This window comes from Larus michahellis, chromosome 7 (genome assembly GCF_964199755.1).
Source record: "Larus michahellis chromosome 7, bLarMic1.1, whole genome shotgun sequence".
Classification (NCBI taxonomy): Eukaryota; Metazoa; Chordata; class Aves; order Charadriiformes; family Laridae; genus Larus; species Larus michahellis.
The window spans coordinates 36,687,226-36,705,705 of NC_133902.1; the positions used below are offsets into that span (position 1 = coordinate 36,687,226).

General features: G+C 39.6%; 1 protein-coding gene across 4 annotated transcripts; it reads left to right on the forward strand.

Annotated features, from left to right (window-relative positions):
* The first annotated feature begins 453 nt into the window (after positions 1-453).
* FASTKD1 (FAST kinase domains 1) lies at positions 454-18,001 on the forward strand. 4 transcript variants are annotated; one of them, XM_074594350.1, is made up of 17 exons: positions 454-998; positions 1,557-1,673; positions 2,717-2,806; positions 3,606-4,108; positions 4,470-4,538; positions 5,515-5,640; positions 6,819-7,217; positions 8,681-8,791; positions 9,946-10,077; positions 11,035-11,521; positions 12,323-12,437; positions 13,120-13,248; positions 13,985-14,116; positions 15,146-15,259; positions 15,534-15,675; positions 16,678-16,792; positions 17,836-18,001. In XM_074594350.1, exons 4-17 carry the CDS (start codon positions 3,774-3,776, stop codon positions 17,923-17,925), a joined length of 2,496 nt encoding a protein of 831 aa, XP_074450451.1. In that variant the 5' UTR covers positions 454-998; positions 1,557-1,673; positions 2,717-2,806; positions 3,606-3,773; the 3' UTR covers positions 17,926-18,001. The 4 variants fall into 4 exon arrangements, with proteins under 4 accessions (XP_074450451.1, XP_074450450.1, XP_074450452.1 ...); XM_074594349.1 differs by having other exon boundaries at positions 486-874; XM_074594351.1 differs by having other exon boundaries at positions 741-874; positions 2,720-2,806.
* Positions 18,002-18,480: the final 479 nt, after the last annotated feature.

Sequence of the window (18,480 nt, forward strand, 5' to 3'; positions counted from 1 at the left end):
AAAATGACCTTGGAACTTGTGTATTATTGATTTCCTTCAGAAGGTCCGACTGGCTGGACTTTCCCCTTTCTCCATTGGTTTCCTGACACCTCAGCTGATGGGGGAACCCCGTCCAGGGACACAGGCACGGTGGGCAGCCGTGCAGAGGGACGTGGTGCGCTGATGCCAACCCAGGCGCTGGTTTTGCATGCGCGGTGTGGCTTGAACACAGGAACGGTCTTGTGAAAAAGTAAGCCAAGGACTTCTCAGATGGTGTTCCGCGGGCGCAGGCGACACTGATCCCTTTGTTTCCTTATTTAACCGAGCTGGGCGCCGCACTTGGCGCCCTCGCTTAAGCCAGCGCTGGCGGACACCTGGCACCCCGCGCCGCGCCGGGCCCAAGGCCGAGTCCCGCCGGCAGCTAGGCCTGCCCGGAGCCCCGCGGGCCGCCCCCCAGGCGGGCTGGGGCACGGTCCGGGCAGCGCCGCCCTCCCGCTCCGCTCCGCTCCGCTCCGCTGCGGAGGGGGCCGCAGCCCAACACCCGCGGTGGGGAGGGCAGGCAGGGCCCCGGCGGAGCGAGGCGGTTCCGGGGGGCCGGGCCCGGAGCTTCCTCCCGCCGAGCACGACAGCGCTCGCTTCCTCCCGGAGCGTCCCCGCTGAATGCAGCCGCCGCTGGGCTAAACGTGGCCGAGGGAGCGCCGGGCTGTGGCGGCCGCCGAACCCAACGCTGCGGTTTGGCCCTGCCTGCGGCGGGAGGGAGGGAGGGAGGGAGGGAGCGAGGCCCTGGCCGCCCACCCCCTTGAGTCCTGTGCGGCGGCTCAGCCTCTTCCCCCGCGCCTCCTGAAGCGCTTCTGGGTCAAAATCTCCCCGCAGGAAAGGAGGCGGCGACCGGCAGGTGCGAGCAGGCGGTGGGGGGCAGAGGCGGGAGGGGAGGTGGGCCGCCGCCGGTGCCCCTGCGAGAGGGGTGTTGTACTGCCCGCGGAACGGCTCGGGAGAACCGAGGTGACCCTGGCAGACAGGTGAAGAACACCCCGTACCGCACATGCAGCTCTCTCAACGCTCAGTTAGGTCTTTAATACTTTTTATACCTGGGGAGTGGCAGGTGTCCACATTTTCTCCTTTGTGGAAGACTTCCTGGCTGACCGTAGTTTGTAATACAGCCTTGAAAATGCTCAACTGGAATGATTTTTAAGTATTTCTTGTCCTTTTAGTGTATATTTTGCACGGTAAATAGAACACTTTAGGAATAGTTCTTTAAGTAGATAGAAAATTGCTATTTTAAATCTATATACTTGTAAGTTTTAAAACATCCAACAGTTCTTATTGATTTCCTTTTTATAAGATACAACAATTTAAAACTGCATGCAAGTTTGTGGTAAATCGCTCGCATCTGCTAAATACCTTCCAGAAAGATAAAGATTCGGAAACTTTGTGTAGATTGTTTTAGATAGAGATCCTGGTTCCTAGTCATTAGGATAGAAGATGCAAGGTCCACTGTAGCATGAGAACGGGAAAGGATGTGTTACCTGGCCTTACAAGGAAATTATTTGAGCCTGAAGATTTTATGTTCTTTTCAGGTATCTATTTCATCCTGCCTTCTGGCAGCTCCGCTTGACAGTACTGTGGGGAGTAAATGTGAATTGATATTGGAACTATTTTATTCCATCGGATGGATGTATGAAAACAGAGTAACAGTAAGCAAGGCAAAAATATACTAATAAAAAAATCTTTGCTTAATGTTCTATAGTACAGTACATGAAATGTTAGAAACAAGTTTAAATATATCAGTATTCTCTTAAAGTTATTTGTCTGACCCTTAGTTCTCTAAAAGAGGATTAAGAATGGTCATACAAAAAGGTTAAAAATTTGTGCTGTTTTTCAAGCTATACTTTGCTATCATGTCATTATGGGTTTTTTCCTCTCTTTTAAACTAGGTAGTTTGTGTAGTTCAATAATTCTGGTAACTCTGTATTGCGGCTTCTGCTTAGAAGCTGCTGGTGGAACAATCAGTCACTTTTGATTATTGTCACTGTATCTGATTTGCCACCTACATGGCAAAAGGGAACAGAAAAAGTAATTAACTGGAAAATCTGTGGGGCAAAAAAAATCTCACATGGTCTGGTAAATGTGGTTAATTTAGTACATGAGATTTTTTTGGAAGATTAGATTGTGATTTAACAACCTTTGTTGTGTATTTTAGCTTATTTAATATACATTATAAAATCTCACAGGAAGTCCCAGCTACTTCTAAAAGCATGTGGCAGCATACTAAAAGGGAAAGGCAAAAAATTCTTTTTATGGAGATTACATGGAATAAATAATGTCACACAACTTTTCTCAGTGATAAAGTGGAATAAATTCATTGTAAAGACAACTATTGTATGGAATAAATAGAAGCAATACAAGCAATCTTTGAAAAGGGACTATAAAGTAAATCATTAATATAAAAGGTACTTAATGTATAGTATCTGGAAAATTTGTACCTTTCATTTTTGTATGCTTTCATTTTGCATAGGGAAGAAAATATTTCATATTATAACAGATCATAAGTGAAAATGACTTCATTTTAGCTTTCCTTGTATTTGCTCCAGTGTCAGTAACACTATGTCATATGACTTTTTATTCTCTGAAGCTGATTGTGCAGACATCAAAAGAAATCCAGCTATATCCAATTTTGTGGAATGATTTCGGTACCTTACATAGACTGCTCAACTAAGAAGGTTTTTTTCTTTTTCAGTAGACCTAGTGTGCGCTGCTGCCGTTGCCTTGATAATGCCACATTGATGGAATGATGCCTATGGTTGAACAGCTTTCAAGTTTGCTGAAGGTATGGTATGTTGATAATTTTTGTTGTTACTGATTATATCCCTGAAGCAAGACTTCTAGACTTTTCCATGATCTCTGAGTTAAGGGAATTTGATGGGTCTTTTTTGGTGTACCACAACGTTTACTACCAGTGGTTTGTGTTCTGCAGCTGGGAACCAGTTTTGTAGGTTGTAGAATACTTAGTTGTTAGCATTGTGTACAAGTTGGGGCATATATTAAGAAAACAAATTAATACCAAATTTCAATAGGTAAGTCTGTAGCTCCCACTATAATTTGGGGAATTATGTTGCTTTTCTTTTGCACAGTGGGTGATTTCAGCTGATGCGTTGTGACTGATCAATATCCTGTATTACAAAGGTGGTCAGCCTTCTTGCCTAGAAGCCGTATGCCAAGATCATCATGTGTTTACAAGACATAGATCATATACTAAAGAGAGCAGAATGGAAAAGAACGATGATAATAATAATAAATGGGGTACAGTAGATATCACTGTGGGATGGATGCACATACAGAGCCAGAGGAATCCAGTGATGCCAGCTCAGGAGCTCTTGCCATCTCACTTCCTTTTACCACCAATAGTTGTATTTTCTGGCAGTTCCCGGACCCCTGTTTAGGATTATGGAGTGGCCTAGTTGAGAGCAAGCCTCACTTGACTTCGTCATGCAGTGCCTGCTTGTTAAAAAGGTCAGCTTTGTCTTCTCAGTAGTAGCATGATAGCTAGCACATGGGCAGGTAGAGACATGGATTTTTAGCTAGTGGTTATCACTGTACTTGACTGCTTTAATTCTATCTCATTACAGGTACCTCAGGATTGAATCATTCTTAATTCGGTGGCCATACAGGATGAAAGAAAAATGAGCTGTTTTTCATATACTTGGGTTTGTTCTTTGCAACAGTGTGTTTTACTGTGAAAAGTGAGAGAAGAAATCTTTCTGGACACTTTAAAGATAACTGATAGGCACAGCAAAATGCTTTGTTTGAGGCAGGTTTGCTTGTTTACGCTGAGACATTACCAAGCTCGGACTCTGAGTAGTGATCTGCTTTTGAGCCAGATAAATAGCTGCACCCATGAAGATGAAGTGTTCAGCCTTGTTGGAAGGAACAAGGCCAGGCTTTCTGAAAAACATGTGGGAATTGCATTGAACGTGCTGTGGCAATTGCAAAAGAAGAGGCCGCTTCTCTTAAGGACTAGTGACTATATAAGAAATCACTCCCAGTTTCTTACTCTTTGCATTTTAGCAGAAAACAAGGTGGAACATATGGAAGATGAGGCCATAGTGGACACCCTATATAGTATTCTGAGGTAAGCCGCATTATGTTGAATTCCAGATCTATCCATTTTGTATTTTGTAATAGAGAGAGATGGAATTTTGACTACAAAGCCATTATATAAGGAGACTGGGAGACTGCCCCGTCCCAGCTTCTCTACTGAGACTGTGTGACAGACAACGTCCTGTGCCTCAGTTTTTGAGGTGCAGGCAGAACTGATCTGTTTTGCACTCCCAGTAGATGGAATTATGGTTATTAATGCACAAATGTTTATAATCTGTTTGAATGGAGGGAGTGATAGAGAAGTAAAACATGATAAATAATGAAAGGACATATGTCTTATTTCTTTATAACTTTTGAAGCAAACATCAAACTATTATGTCTTTCTTCTGAAGGCTCAATGTTGAAGACCATGATTCTCTAGCAGAAGTGCTTGTTACAGAAGCATGGAAAAGATTAGAAAGGCAAGTATTGTACTGCTATGCTTTGTGAAAGGTGTAAGTTGCAAGCATGGTTTGCTTCATGTGAGGCTATACAGAGTTCTCAAAGAGTATTTACGAGATGTTTTAAACGCTATGTGAATATTTTAAATGACAATTGTATTTTTGAAGGTTTTGGAAATTATTTTTATACATATGGAGGCTTTGAGTATTGATGGACTTTGGTATGCAAACGCTTGAGAGATTCAGATACTGCAACAATAGGGACCAACACTTAAGATTTTGAAATCTTAAGTCTGTGTAGGTTTATGTGTTTGAAGTAAATTGCAGGTTTTAATATTTAGAGTTTATCTTCGAGCTTGCTGTCCAACTCTTAAATGCTTGTTAGAACCCTGTTCATCTCAATTTTAGTAAAAACCTTTTGTATAAAAATATCAACATTTTCCCTTTGTCGTTTTGTTGTTACTTTTTGTTGAGTTGTTTAGATTTATATATTTTTTTTATATTGTAATTTTCATTCCTTAATCTCAGGTTAATGGCAGAAGCTAGTGTCAGTCTTGGCACCAGCATTGCAGAATTGCCTCTCCCAGCTTAACACCTGGGGCATCTTGACAATTAAATAAATTCAGTGTAGCTTGAACACAAAATGACATTCAGGTAATAAATTGCTCACATTCATTTTAGCTATTTTACATCATTGCTTGAAAATGTAACCTTTATAGATTTCTTACACTGATGTGGTTAAATGAAGAACTTCTGATTTTTATAGAGCGCTGTATGCACAATATGCTTTAATATAAAATATCTAGGTGTTTTGGCTAAGTCCAAGGAGTCACTATAGGTGACGAAATAGGAAATGCTTACATGTTTTGTTTCCTTGTTTTGTAATTTGAATGTAACCTTGTGTTTTATATATTTGTTGAAGTAGTTTTTTGTCTTTAGTTATTCACTAGAAATAAAAGGTAAATATTCTGTCTGTCTGTCTTTGATGTCTTGACAGGCTTAGCCTGCCAGCTCTGTCTAAATTCGCACTGTGTTTATACAAGCAACGCAGACATTTCAGTCCTGTAATTGGCCAAATAGCTCATATTGTGGACATGAAACTGGATTCTATACAGGATATAAGGTAAGTGGCAGAATGAAATTAAGTAGCAGGATAAGCAATATGTCACAATTACTGGGCTGCCTTTGCTGAATGCTTTCCCTTTTTCTCAACTGGAGCTTGCTTTTCTTCATTTTGGGGTTTCTGGGAAAGAGGTGATTTGGATTAGTGCATTGATTTTCATGGACAAATTTGCTTAGGTGACTGCATTTTCCCAATGGTGTTATGAAGAATTTCTTATAACCAATTTAAACACTTAGTTAGAACTAATGTTCTACTTACAGTGGAAAACCAGCAGATATTGCTTTCTCCTGATTCTAAATTTTATGTGGACTTTTTTGAGAATTTAGAGGCTATTGAATCACCAGAAGATGTTTTTCTTCCTTGAGATTGAGTTTGTCTACTATGATGTGGATTTAGTTTACTATTGTGAATAGCAATAAGGAGTCTTAAAGCAATGTTATTTTTATTTCTCTTCAGAACAATTTTTTTTTCGTCAAGTTGAATTAATCAATTCTCCTGCTAGCATGTCTAGTGTATTACCCTAATACTAAAATTACTTAAAACCTGACCCTACTCAAAGAAGTTCAAGCTTCTTTTTCTTGCCTCTGTCCCCCCTGGGCCATTATAGCAAAGGCTTCTCTTCCCTTTTTCTGCATCATACAGCACCAGCAGTCCCAACAATTATTTTTGCGGATGTGAGGAGCCTGCTCATGAAACACATTGAGTGGGACTGCATTTCTTTATAGAACTGGCTCTCCCTGCGGTTCGAAGTTTTATCCCCTTAGGAAGGGATTCTTGCTTTAGGAGTGACAATGACTCTTCTCCCCATTCTGTCGCTTGAGAATTGTTTGGGTTTCTTTAGTTTCCATTGAACATTAAAGATGATCTTTTTGCAAATTTGAATCGGGCAAGTCAGGATCTTGCCGTAGGCAAACGCTTTCATCGCGTACAATTTTGTAAGGGGTGGTTGAAAAATACCAGTCGTTTCAGAAATCCACTGAAAGCAGATTTTTGACTGTAGTAGGAGAAATGTTTTTTGCTCATCTGTTTTTTCTGCATTAGATTTAAAATTCCTTTTTATGCAGAAGTCAGCAACACCCTGACTAATGTTCCTTTCTTTGCATAGTTTATTGAAGAAATCTAAAATTTATTACTTACCATGTTCAATGTGTAAGTGTGAAATCTTTTGAATTTTTTAGGATCTTGTCAGTTTTGATGATCAGCATATCTGATGTTATCTCACAGAGTTTTCGAGATCGATTACTACACAAGGCTGAACAGCTCTTGGAAGAAAAGAATGAAGTGCACTTCAACTATGCCAAAAGAATACTACAGTTTCTTCAAAATGTTAAGCTGAGATATCATCCATTGGTAGAAAAATGCAACAAGATTTTCCTTAAAAGTGCTGCCCATCTTGATATACACAGTGTTAGTCTGATTTTTGGACTGTATGAGCAGCTGGGTTTTGATAGTGCTGAATTCCGCTTGGTTGCTAAACAGTTGCTGTCTGAAACTATAGATGATTATTATGATCCTGAAACGTTTTCAAAATTATTTTTTACTCTTGGGCCTATGTCAGGATCCGAGGTAAGAGAAAGGTAAGTTTATTAACAATTTTGTCTTATTTATGGTATATACATAGTCTTGCACAGAAATCAAAAATGAACTGGTGTTTGGAGGAATTTCTAAGCCTATCCATGAGCTGGGCATTGTCTCCTATTTGTAACTTTGTACGATGTATTATTTCATTATGGAAACACTGTCATAGAATCATAAAATTGCCTGGGTTGGAAGGGACTTTTCAGATCATCGAGTCCAACCATCAACCTAACTGACAAAAACCATCACTAAGCCGTATCTCTAAGCACTGTGTCTGCCCGGCTTTTAAATACCTGCAGGGATGGTGCCTCAACCACTTCCCTGGGCAGCCTCTTCCAATGCTTGATAACCCTTTTTCCTAATATCCAGTCTAAACCTTCCCTGGCGCAACTTGAGGCCGTTTCCTCTTGTGCTATCGCCTGTTAACCTCGGAGACCGACTCCAGCCTCTCTACAGCTGTCATAGCAGTTTGTCTTAAAACAGTTGCACAGAAAGCCGGATCCAGTAATCAAGGGGCATGTGAATGCTGTTACACAAGACCATCTTGTAGCTCTGTTTCTTAGACTACACCCATCCTTTCTCAGTGGATGGTAGTAAAAAACTTTCTGTCTTTCTCCTGAGAAATATATGCAGTGGTGTGTGTTGCTTTTTCCTCTTTAAGATTGGCAGTAGCTGAAACAGCCTGAGTCTTATCCTATCCCACTTTGCTGTACATCCTGTTCTATATGAAAGGTTGTCAGCAGGGAACACTTCGGCATTTATTTAGCGATTAGAGCATGGTATTGTTTGGCAGATTTTTTTCTGCCTGTTTTTCTTGTGCTACAAAATCCTATTTGGGGGTGGTATTAGTCATGGGTGTTTCAAAGTCTGCAGTTTTAGGCAGAATTAGTTGTATATAATTACAATTAGTCATATTTTCAGACTTTTCTTCATGAACATTTGCCTCTATTCAGAGATCTGGATATACTGCAAGCTTGTGTTGGTTTTGCCATAGCTGTCTTAGTTCCAGAAGCTTTTCCTAGATTTTTTTTTTAATTCATTTTTATTTTTAGTAAAAATCGGTGTGATGTAGAAAAAGTCTTTGGCTTTATTTGCCCGAGAATCAGTTCAACTTGTGTTTGATTCTGTTATGTGTAGCTTGCTGATTGATCATGATTTGTTTAGAGTACTTTCCCTACTTCTTGTCTACTTTCAGAATTGTTGGACTCACTGGTTTCTAGCATCAGAGCAATACATAACTGATCTAACACTCACCTCTCTTTACCTCTGCCATACTGATCAACTGTTTAGAAGAAGCGTCTGCAGAACAAAGGTCTCTAGTTTGGGGGAATTTGTTTTCCTGTCTTTCCTGAAGCAGCCTATTGGTTCTTTCCCTCCTAGACAAAGAAAATGGCTGCAATGTTTGCTGGAGATTTTCAGTTGTTTTTCTTTGGAAAATATATGTTTTCTTTTTCCTCTTTAGGTTGATAATGACTGCAGTGCGCATGGCAGAAGAATTTAGCAGTCACCAAGTACTGGTAATACTGAAGACAATGCAGAAAATGAAATGCAGAAATTCTCATCTACTCAAAAAGTAATTTTTTTGATACTACTAAGAAGTTGTATTCTCTAGGTAAACTATTTCCATTTAGTATGGAAAACTATGTAGTATCCAGTAAGTCGGGAGTAGGGAGTGTGTCACTTGCACACGAGTGCGTATATGCTATATGTAATGAGCTATTACAGATTTTAGAATATTACAGCTTGACCCAGAAGTAATTGAGGCAATTTAGGAATGTTGTAGAGGGGCATTTCAATGCTACCAAGTTAATGGAATATGATTTCTGGCTTATTTACAAATATGTGATGAGTAAACTTAGCCTCTAACAATGACTGTAAACTGGTGAGACAAATGAGAATACAGTAAGTTGCAGAGAATGTGTCCTATCTAGGAGATCCTGTTATTGATAGGAATTATTTCTTCAAAAGCCGTTGTGCCCTACTTCGAACTATTAAGTCTTGTGTCTTTAAGAACCTGGGCCACGTTTTCTGCAGTTGTAAGCTGAGTGTTGTTTATAGGGAGAGGTAATATCTTTCATATAATGAAGGGAAAAGCAGTTGAGGTTCTGGGCACAGAAGGCGCAGCGTCCGATATGTCACAGATGCAGCAGAGTTAAATGCAGGTTGTGAGCAATAACTGGATTGAATGTAGTTGCATGAAACAAATAGATCCTTGGAAGCAAAAGGACAAATAGTATCGTGGAGCAGGGTGGTATTAAAGGGAAGAGCAGGTGAATTCATGTTTTTTCTCCTTGAATCTCACTGTCTAAAGAAGGTCTTAAGGTGTGTTTCCCTACAAATCTCGCCCCCTCTTCGCATTTTTAGACCAACATAGCTGTAGCAACCACTATTACATAAGTGAGTATAGTGGTGCTGAAGCTGTTGATGCTGTTCTAGGTCCACTCTGAATTTAACTGGTTGTAACATCTGCGACAGAAATTATTAGAGTGAAGTAGCTTGTTTTGCTGTGATGAGGGCTTTAATTTTGCAATTCACGAAGTGAAGAGAGGCCGCTGTGTCTTAGTGGAACGCTCTTAAAACTGGGGTAGAGAGGAGCGTGAGTGTCTGCAACCCTCCACCATAGGTACTGTGCACCACGGGACACCCCTTCTTCATATGGGATGTTGGGTTTTGCAGTGTCTTCTGTATTAGCGTAATACCATGTCATCTTTTTCTCTTTGAGTTCAGAATGACTTCTGTTCTGCACAAACATTTGGATAGCTATCATGTATTGCAGTTGGTAAAGTTAACACAGTACTTGGTGGCGTTGCGTTGCCACAATCTGGAGCTGTTTCCCAAACTAAAAATGTTACTATTCGGGTAAGTGTGTATTCTTGGAAATGTAGCTATTTAAGTATTAAACAGTTGCCTACTTAATATTTTAAATAACAAGCTAAGATGTTAAATTGTTTTGTTTCCATAAAATATGAAGAAGTAACAAACTGTTAAGAGTATTTGATTTGATTAAACACATAAATCAGAGGATAGGAAGTGGATATTGTCTTGACTGTAGATGCAATAGTATCTGCTAATAGATGTGATATCTTTTAAAAACAGATTTTTTTGCCCCTTGGTTGCTGCAATATAAGGACATTGAACAGGAAATTTTGATTGGTACTTTATAGGAAGGGTAGGTATTAATGTCGTCTTCGATGTTTAGAGGAAGTGTGAAGCAGAAGTACTCTTCTTTTGATTGAAGAACTGTTTAGGTAGTTCTCAGGCTTGTACAGTTGCAACGTAGAAAGGGAAACGGTTTCTGGAGTCGTGGGAGAAGAGATCTGCTGCTGTTGCTTCTGTTGCTCAGCCTCTATAAGAATGCAGTGCCAGGGCTGTACGTGTTTTTTTGTGGATGATGCCTTCATGTTCCTCAGGCACCTCAGAACCTGGTGCTCCCCAGGACAGAAATCACAGAAATTATCCAGGCCCAGAAGCCCACAGACTCTGTTAACAAAGGTGGACCTTCTGCCCTTACTAAGGACTTCTGTGTTTGTCAGTAACACTTGAAGCCTCATCTGCTGTCTGAGATGCTCCCTGTCTTCTTCCCTTTTTCAATTTTGAATAAATTAGAAGGAAGAAGTTAATCTCAATGCAAAAAGATGGTAGTCACTAACTGTGAGAACTTCTACCATGTCATTAATATTCTACTTATTTTATATTTGATGTGCAGCTTTTGACTTTTAAAACAGAATTTTCATGCATGTAGTTTATTTGGTTGTTTTTTTTAACATTTGCACCTTGTCAGCACTGATGGTCTGTTTTTATTTCTCTCTCTTCCAGTTTTTTAAAATCTAACGTCATACCTGCCGATACTGCTGCAATAATTCATGTTCTGGCCATGCTTCCTTCCTTTCAAGTGGAGGAAATAGTTGTAAACAAAGCAGCAGCAGTTGTGCCTCAATGCAGGCTCCATCATTTGAATTGCATTGCTACAGCCCTCATCAAATGGAATCATCGTGACCAGTTGCAGTGGCAAAACAGTTCTGAGCTATGTGGAAACCTTCTTCAAAAACTGAATGACTATGGATTTCAGAGGCTTCAGAAAGCTGACAACTTAAATCTTCTGTTGGAAGAACTTACACATGTGAATGGAGGGTGGTTTGAAGAAGTCCTCGGTGAGGAAACTATGGCCATGTGTCAACGCTTGATAGACCAAATAACATGGGCAAATGTATTACCATTGTCTTTTTTGCTCATAAAAACAAACCACCGTTGTCCTTCATTACTTGACAAAATAGCTTCTGTGGCTGTTGAAAATATAGACAAGGTATTACGTTTTTTCTTTCTATCTATCTACTGCGTAAGTTATTCAGTAAGAAAGGAGAGGTTAGTAGTTAATGTGTTTCAGAGCACAATCCATACAGTGTTTCTATGAGTTTTCTTCGGTGTACCTGATTTGGAGCTCATCTTTTTCTGTGTTCACTCAAAGCTGGTTTGCTTCCATTTATATTATTTTGCACTTCTCTTCAATTTTCCTTTCTTATTTTATTGTTCAATCGGGCAGGTCAACCGTTCAATAGGTCAACCGTAATCCTTTGCATTCAGCTTTACATTTGATGATCTTAAATAACTTTTGTTTAACCTCTTTAAAAATAGTCATGTCACACAGTGTATGTTTTTACATTGCTAATTTTTCTGGAGAATTCCCCAATAGCATGTCTTTTTGGTCAAAATTACTGTGTTTTCTTGCTATCTTTTTTTTTTTTTTCTCCTCAATCTGGTATTTGTGTAGATCTTTGATTTTATTCTATGACATTTTAGTTTCTTTAAGAGCATTTAATGGGAAACCTTTTTAAAAAGTTTCATAAAGTCTAAGTATACAGAAGCACTTGGATCATCTATATGAAACAGATTTTAAGTTTTAGCCATAGCTGCAATTTTAATGCTTTCTGCGTTTTATTTTTAAAATATTTTTCCCCAGGAAAAGTTGACAAAAAAAATTTAGGAAACAGCTCATCTAGTCTTAAATCTTCCAATTCTGAATGAATTATAAAACAGTTTTTTAAAATTGTCAAGCAATACTAGGTTATCTTGCGGTGACTTAATTTAGAATGTCTTTTTTTTCCAGATCCACCCCTTTGAAATCTATTTTATTCTCTTCCTTTTCTCTGCTCTGAATTATGGGCCTCCTGCAAATGAAGAGTTCTTTGAAAGTTGCATCCAACGTCTTACTTCTAACTTGAGTAAGTGCACTAGACAAAGATATTCTGACACCAGATGAGTGAGTATAATTGGAAGATATTATTTGTACTGAATAAAAATGGGGATAGAATGGCAGCTTTTTTTAAGCAAGGAAAAAAGTGTGTCTGCCTACTGGGGTTAAACCACAGCAAAGATTCAATGTATGCTTCTGTTGGGTTTTCTAGCTTCATTTCACCCTTTAAAAATTACTGCTGTTGGGGACTAGCAAGGTATCTTGAGCATAGTAAAAAGCAAGTGAAAATACTGTTTAATTTGCAGTGCTGTTATTGGACAGAGTCATTGTTGCATTCCCCAAGGAATCATCATTTGGGGACAGGATATATTTTGTGACATATCACAAAGAAATGGCTAAGTTGTAGAGGAAATGTGTTGAGACTTCTTTTTTTTTATTCCGATTGATGATACAGCCTCACAGAACTGTGAAAATTTGCTGGCTACTGAAATATTGTGGAGTTACTTTTTTTTAAGACTAATTAGTGTCCTCCTGCAAACACCTGGCAAGAGTTACCTTACACTTTGGTGCAGTTAGCAGAGTTAGTCCTTAATCGGCCTGTGTGTTCATTTAGTATGTTAAGAGAGGAACTTGGATGATTTAGGAGGGCATTACAAATCGTTTCAACTTTATGTCATGTGTTAATATGAATATCTGTTTGGTTTTTAAAGGTTTTTTTGAAACTCACTACTTGGTACTACTTGGTCATGTTTTGGCAGTGGCTGGGTATTTTCCTCCAGTTCTGATAAAGAGGATATTTAATGTTTCTTTCCTCAGCAAATTGGATGCTGAACTTGAAGGTAAATATCTAGCTCTCTGTGAATTTGATGATGTAGCACTTGGCATAAAATGGAATTGCGGACCTATATATGACTTGAGAAGTAGAATTACTCTTTAAACAATTATGTTTTCTGGGAAGACCCCTCTGTATAATCTAGTTATTATTTGAGTGCTGAAAGGGAAGGAATTAACTTGTGCTTTGTTTTAAAAGTACAGATTTGTATTGCAGATGAGAGAAGCTCATTCAAAACAAATTTTATAGTCAACTTATTGCACTTAGTATTTAATAATTCTTCAATTTTATTAGAAATAAAATTACCTGAGTGTGGTATTTATTACTAGAAATAGTCACAAAGCTCAAGAAACAATGTGGGATTTTTGTCTGAAAGAAGTCCCACCAGTCTCCTCTCTAAATAAGAGACTGAGCGTTTGGCTGTTTCCTTCCTGTCTGTCTCTACGGTGTTTGCTGTCAATGTACTGTTGCCATTTTGCCTTCAACCACTTAATTAAAAGATAAATGATAGAAGAGAGTTTAAATTGCTGCTTTCTTCTGTCTTGCTGTTGTTCTTAATATTGAGCAAAACTGTTATTTTTCATTTTTTTTCTCAGGGATTTTGAGAACCTTTCTAAGGTTCAGGAATTTTATAAGTGCCATAGCATACAGATATTTGCATCTCTAGTAAAGAATTCAGAGGTAGCCATTTAGTTCAGTGTGTTCAGTGTTCAGTTCACACGTTTTTATTTTGTTTAACTCAGTCTTGCCTGATACCCTAAAGCAGAGGGTCCGCTTGCACCTCATGAAATTGAACAGAGCAGTCTGTCTGGAATGCCCGGAGTTTCACATCCCTTGGTTTCATGAGCGCTTCTGCCAACGTGTCTTTTGTAACAGTAAGTAATTTAGGAGAGGAAAAGCTGCCGTTCTTACTAGTAACAGTCTGTTTTCAACAGTCTGCTAGACGCCTTTTCTAAAACTGTCGTGTTGACAGTAGCACACAATAGGAGCTCAGAAAGGCACACCCCACTATCTGCTGAGGATGTGTTCTTGAGAAGCGTGACCGTTCAGTAGTGCAACAGACAGCAAAGCAGTTTCCCCTGTAAAGTAATAGAGAAGGGATATTTCTACATAAGAAATAGAATTTAAATACACAGAAACAGTGTATATGGCACGGAGGATGGAGGGGCAGGAAGAGGATCATTAGGATTGTCTGCTGGAGCAGATGAGTCACTTTGATCCCTGCTTCACTTACAAGACTGAACATTTGACTGAAGTTTTTCAAGGTGTGCATTTTTGCTGCCTCCTTTTGAACTGACTGCTGTCAGCTTCCTCAGATCCGTCAAGGATAAGAGGTGGAGAAGTAGGATAGTGCTTAAGTGTAGCGGCTGAGCTCTTTCAGAGTAGCGGTGGGTTCAAAAAATCCAGCTGATGCAAACTCAGTATCTCCTCCACTAATTCTCATGGGGAGATCTGCTTTGCTATCCATCAAATTCAGCTGCTTTAACTCTGAGGCTGAAGGTGTTTCATGGAGCAAGGTATTAAACAATCTGCAACAGACAGTGAAGTGACAGATAGCGGGGGGTGCCCAAGATAGATAGATGCAAAATAAGTTAATACTTATTTAACTGTCTAAGCACAATTAAAAGCAAACAAAATCCAACAGGTAAAACCTGAAACTAAAGTGTTTATAGTATGTCGATGGGAAAAATCTTGGGATGGAAAGTCTGGATTTGAAATTCGTGCCGCTTTCCACCCAAAAGATGATCGCATGGTCTCTTGAGTTACGATGGAATAACCAGGGATCTGTGGAAAAGCTTTAATTCAGTAGGCTGACTGTCAAAAATGCAGTGTCACAAAGTGGTATTTTCAAAACTTTGGCTGTGGAAGCTTTGATGTATGAATTCTTTATTTTGTCTTTGTAGGCAGTAGCCGAATAAATCCACTGCGACGGCATGTTCACAGAATGCTGACAGAGATCTTGGGAGGGAGCAATTATGCAAGAATATCTGTTCTCACACCATACTACTATGAAATAGGTGAGAAGTTACTCCTCTAAGGATTGTTATGGAGACCTCCAATAGCACTATTACCACCAAGATTAGGAAGCCCCTGGGCATGTGGCCACATGATACTGCAAAGAATAAATTGCTGTCTAAAATACAGTTTCTAAAAAGTTCTGTGTAATATAAATAATGTTGGGTATCTCTAATTATGGTTATCACTTAGTTTTTCTAGACGTAAACACTGTAGAGATCAAATTCTTTCTCTTTCCTTTTTGTCAGTAAACAGGTTTGTTGTGTTTTCTCACAGATTTTGAGTGCATTCTGGATGAAAATAAAAAGCCTCTTTCCTACATGGCTCAGAATATACCTTTGGACAATGTGGAGGGAATACACTTGAGACGTGACATCAAGGATGAAGGGAGAAAGGCTCTGCCACCAGGAGCTCAGAAGTTAGTACATTGAATTCTTGCACTTCCAAATTTAGACCAGGTTTTTGATGCTTATGTCCTAAACAGTTGTTGCAGTCCCTAGGCTATTTATTTTTTCTGTTCCTTTTTCCAAAGCCTTAGCAGGTTTAGCCTTCCTAGATGTGGTGGGTTGACCCCAGCCAGCGGCTAAGCTCCCATGCAGTCACTTGCACGCTCCCCTGCAGTGTGATGTGGGAGAGAATCTGGAGGGCAAAAGTAAGAAAAAAACCTCCTGGGTTGCAATTAGGACAGTTTAATAAGTGGAGAGAAGAAAGAAGAAGAAAAAAAAATGTACAAAAAGGGAAAAGAAAACAATTCATGCAAATGCAGTCACTCACCACCAGCAGACCAATACCAGAGTAATGACTACTTTGGAAGAACTCCCCTCATTTTATTGCTGAGCATGGTGTTAGATGGTGTGGAATATCGCTTTGGCCAGTTGAGGTTCCAGCTGTGTCCCCTCCCAACCTCTTGCCAACGCCACCCTATACACCGGGGGTGCAGAAGGCTTTGATGCTGTGCAAGCACTCTTCAGCAGTAGCCAAAATATTGGTGTGTTACCAACGCTGTTTTGGTCACAGATCCAAAACACAGCACCACACAGGCTGCTATGAAGACAAGCAACTCCATCCCAGCCAGACCCAGTTCACTAGGGCAGACGGAGCATTCATTAAATGTGTTTCATGAGATTGGAATATTGTTTTCCTCCCACGGCTTCAAATGTAAGCTGGTTAGCTGTTTTTGCCATTTGAACAAAAATAATGCAGGGAGGAAATGCTTTTTCTAAATCATGTGAAGATCAAGTATCTAGATGAATGAGGAAGATATTTTGTCTAGTTTCAGGTAGTTGTTTAATTTTCTTTTTCTCTGAATTGTCAGATTTATCTAGTAATTGTCTTGCTGCAGCTCTCAATACTGAACTAGAAACACCACTTCTTGCTATTTAGGCAGAACCTGAAAGTAAATGCACATTTTTGTTTGCAGAATTGCTCTGGAATTTCTTGATTCAAAAGCTTTTAGCAAAAACTCACGTCACTTGAAAGGAGAACCTGCAGTGAAAAAACGACACCTGGAAATGCTGGGGTACCGGGTAGTTCAGGTGAGTAATATTTTCTGTCCTTTCTGAGTTGTATTGATAGCGCAGATTGATACAATTTCCTTGCAACAGATTTAAAGGTACTTTAATAGTTAAAATGCACCTACTGGATGAGAGCAATTTTTGTATTTAGGGGGGAAATTCCAAGCTGTGCTCAAGATGGTGTGAGGACTTCATAGAATTTGCCCCTTCTCTGAAAGTGGCTGCAGCAAAACTGAAAGTCGAAAGTCTTGCCTTACTGCAGGCGAACTAGCAATGTCCACGTAGCCTGAGTAAAGGAGAAAAAGTGAAAAAAGAGTTTCAGTTCAATTCACCAAAGATCTCTACACTAGAAAAAGATTGAACAAACCCTCCTTGAGGGATAGGGAGACAGTTAGAGTGGCTGCAAGATGGGATATGGATGCTGTCTGTCTGCCGCAGCCATAGTGTGTCACAGGGAAGACCAGTGGCCAGAGGTAATTTATAGCCACCAGCACAGAAGTATTTGTGTAATGGAGGCTCATGAATGCAGATTCTCCTGTATATGTAATTACTCACCTACTCTAATTTTAGCTAGAATCCCTCTTTAAGCTGGTTTGTTTTTTTTTGTTTTGTTTTGTTTTTTTTATTTTAACAGGATAAACATGATTTCTCATGTTGCCCTGACAGTAAATGTTGTGCTGCTAACACACCATTCCAGTTTGATACATTAACAAACCATACAAACTATAGTGACCTGGGTTTTTCCTCTCAATTTGGGTTTCAAAAAGTGGGAGATGGTGTAATGGAGTGGTAATAGCCTGTATTGCGTGGGCATCTGCTTTACATCTCCACAACTATGCTGCTTTTTGGAAGCAAACTGACTTTACTTATGTGAAGAAGAATCTCACATTGAGAAAATAATCTTTTCAGTACTAGAATAAGCCTAGCTTTTAGGAGGACAGAGGTGATAAAATACCTTCAAGTGGAGAACAACAGATACCAGAGAGCCTTTTCTTTGCTGTAAGGTGGTATGTGGCCTATACCAGACAATGTTAACACTCGGTTTGTATGATTCTGTTCTACAGATTCCTCACTTCGAATGGAATTCTATGGTTCTGTCAGCAAAAGGTGAACAGCTAGAATATCTGAGAAAGCATCTATATGGAATGCAGTGATGTCAGACATGTAGTCCGAAGTATTTTTTTATGCAGACACTTCATGTACCATTAAACTTCTTGTAATGGTGGAATACTTCCTTTCAAAAATCTCTTTGTCCGTGAGTAAGCTGGACCTTCAAGGCTTGCCATGGGGCATCAGGTGTCAAAAGATTCAATCCTCAATTTGTTAGGGATTGCAAGGCAGGTGACAGTGGGCCATGAAGGATGTGATAAGGATGCTTAAAATCTCCCATTATCTGAAAGCTGTTCTTTAAGTACATGAGTCTGTGACAGTTTTGACATAAAATTACATTATTAGCTCCTAAATAAAGTATATACGCTTAGCCAGACATAAAACTGTCCAAAGAAAAAGTTGGCAATACTCTTTGGTTGTGAGAGAGGAGGCAGCAAATCTACTGGAAACCATGTCTGTCCTCCAGCACGTGACAGAATGAGCAATAGGGATCAGACAGTGTCTGTGTTGTGAAGCCAAGGAACTGAAATGCGGATTTACTAAGAATAGGAGTGTTCTTACAGCTGTTCGGTTTCCATCTTCCAGAACAGAGGTACCGT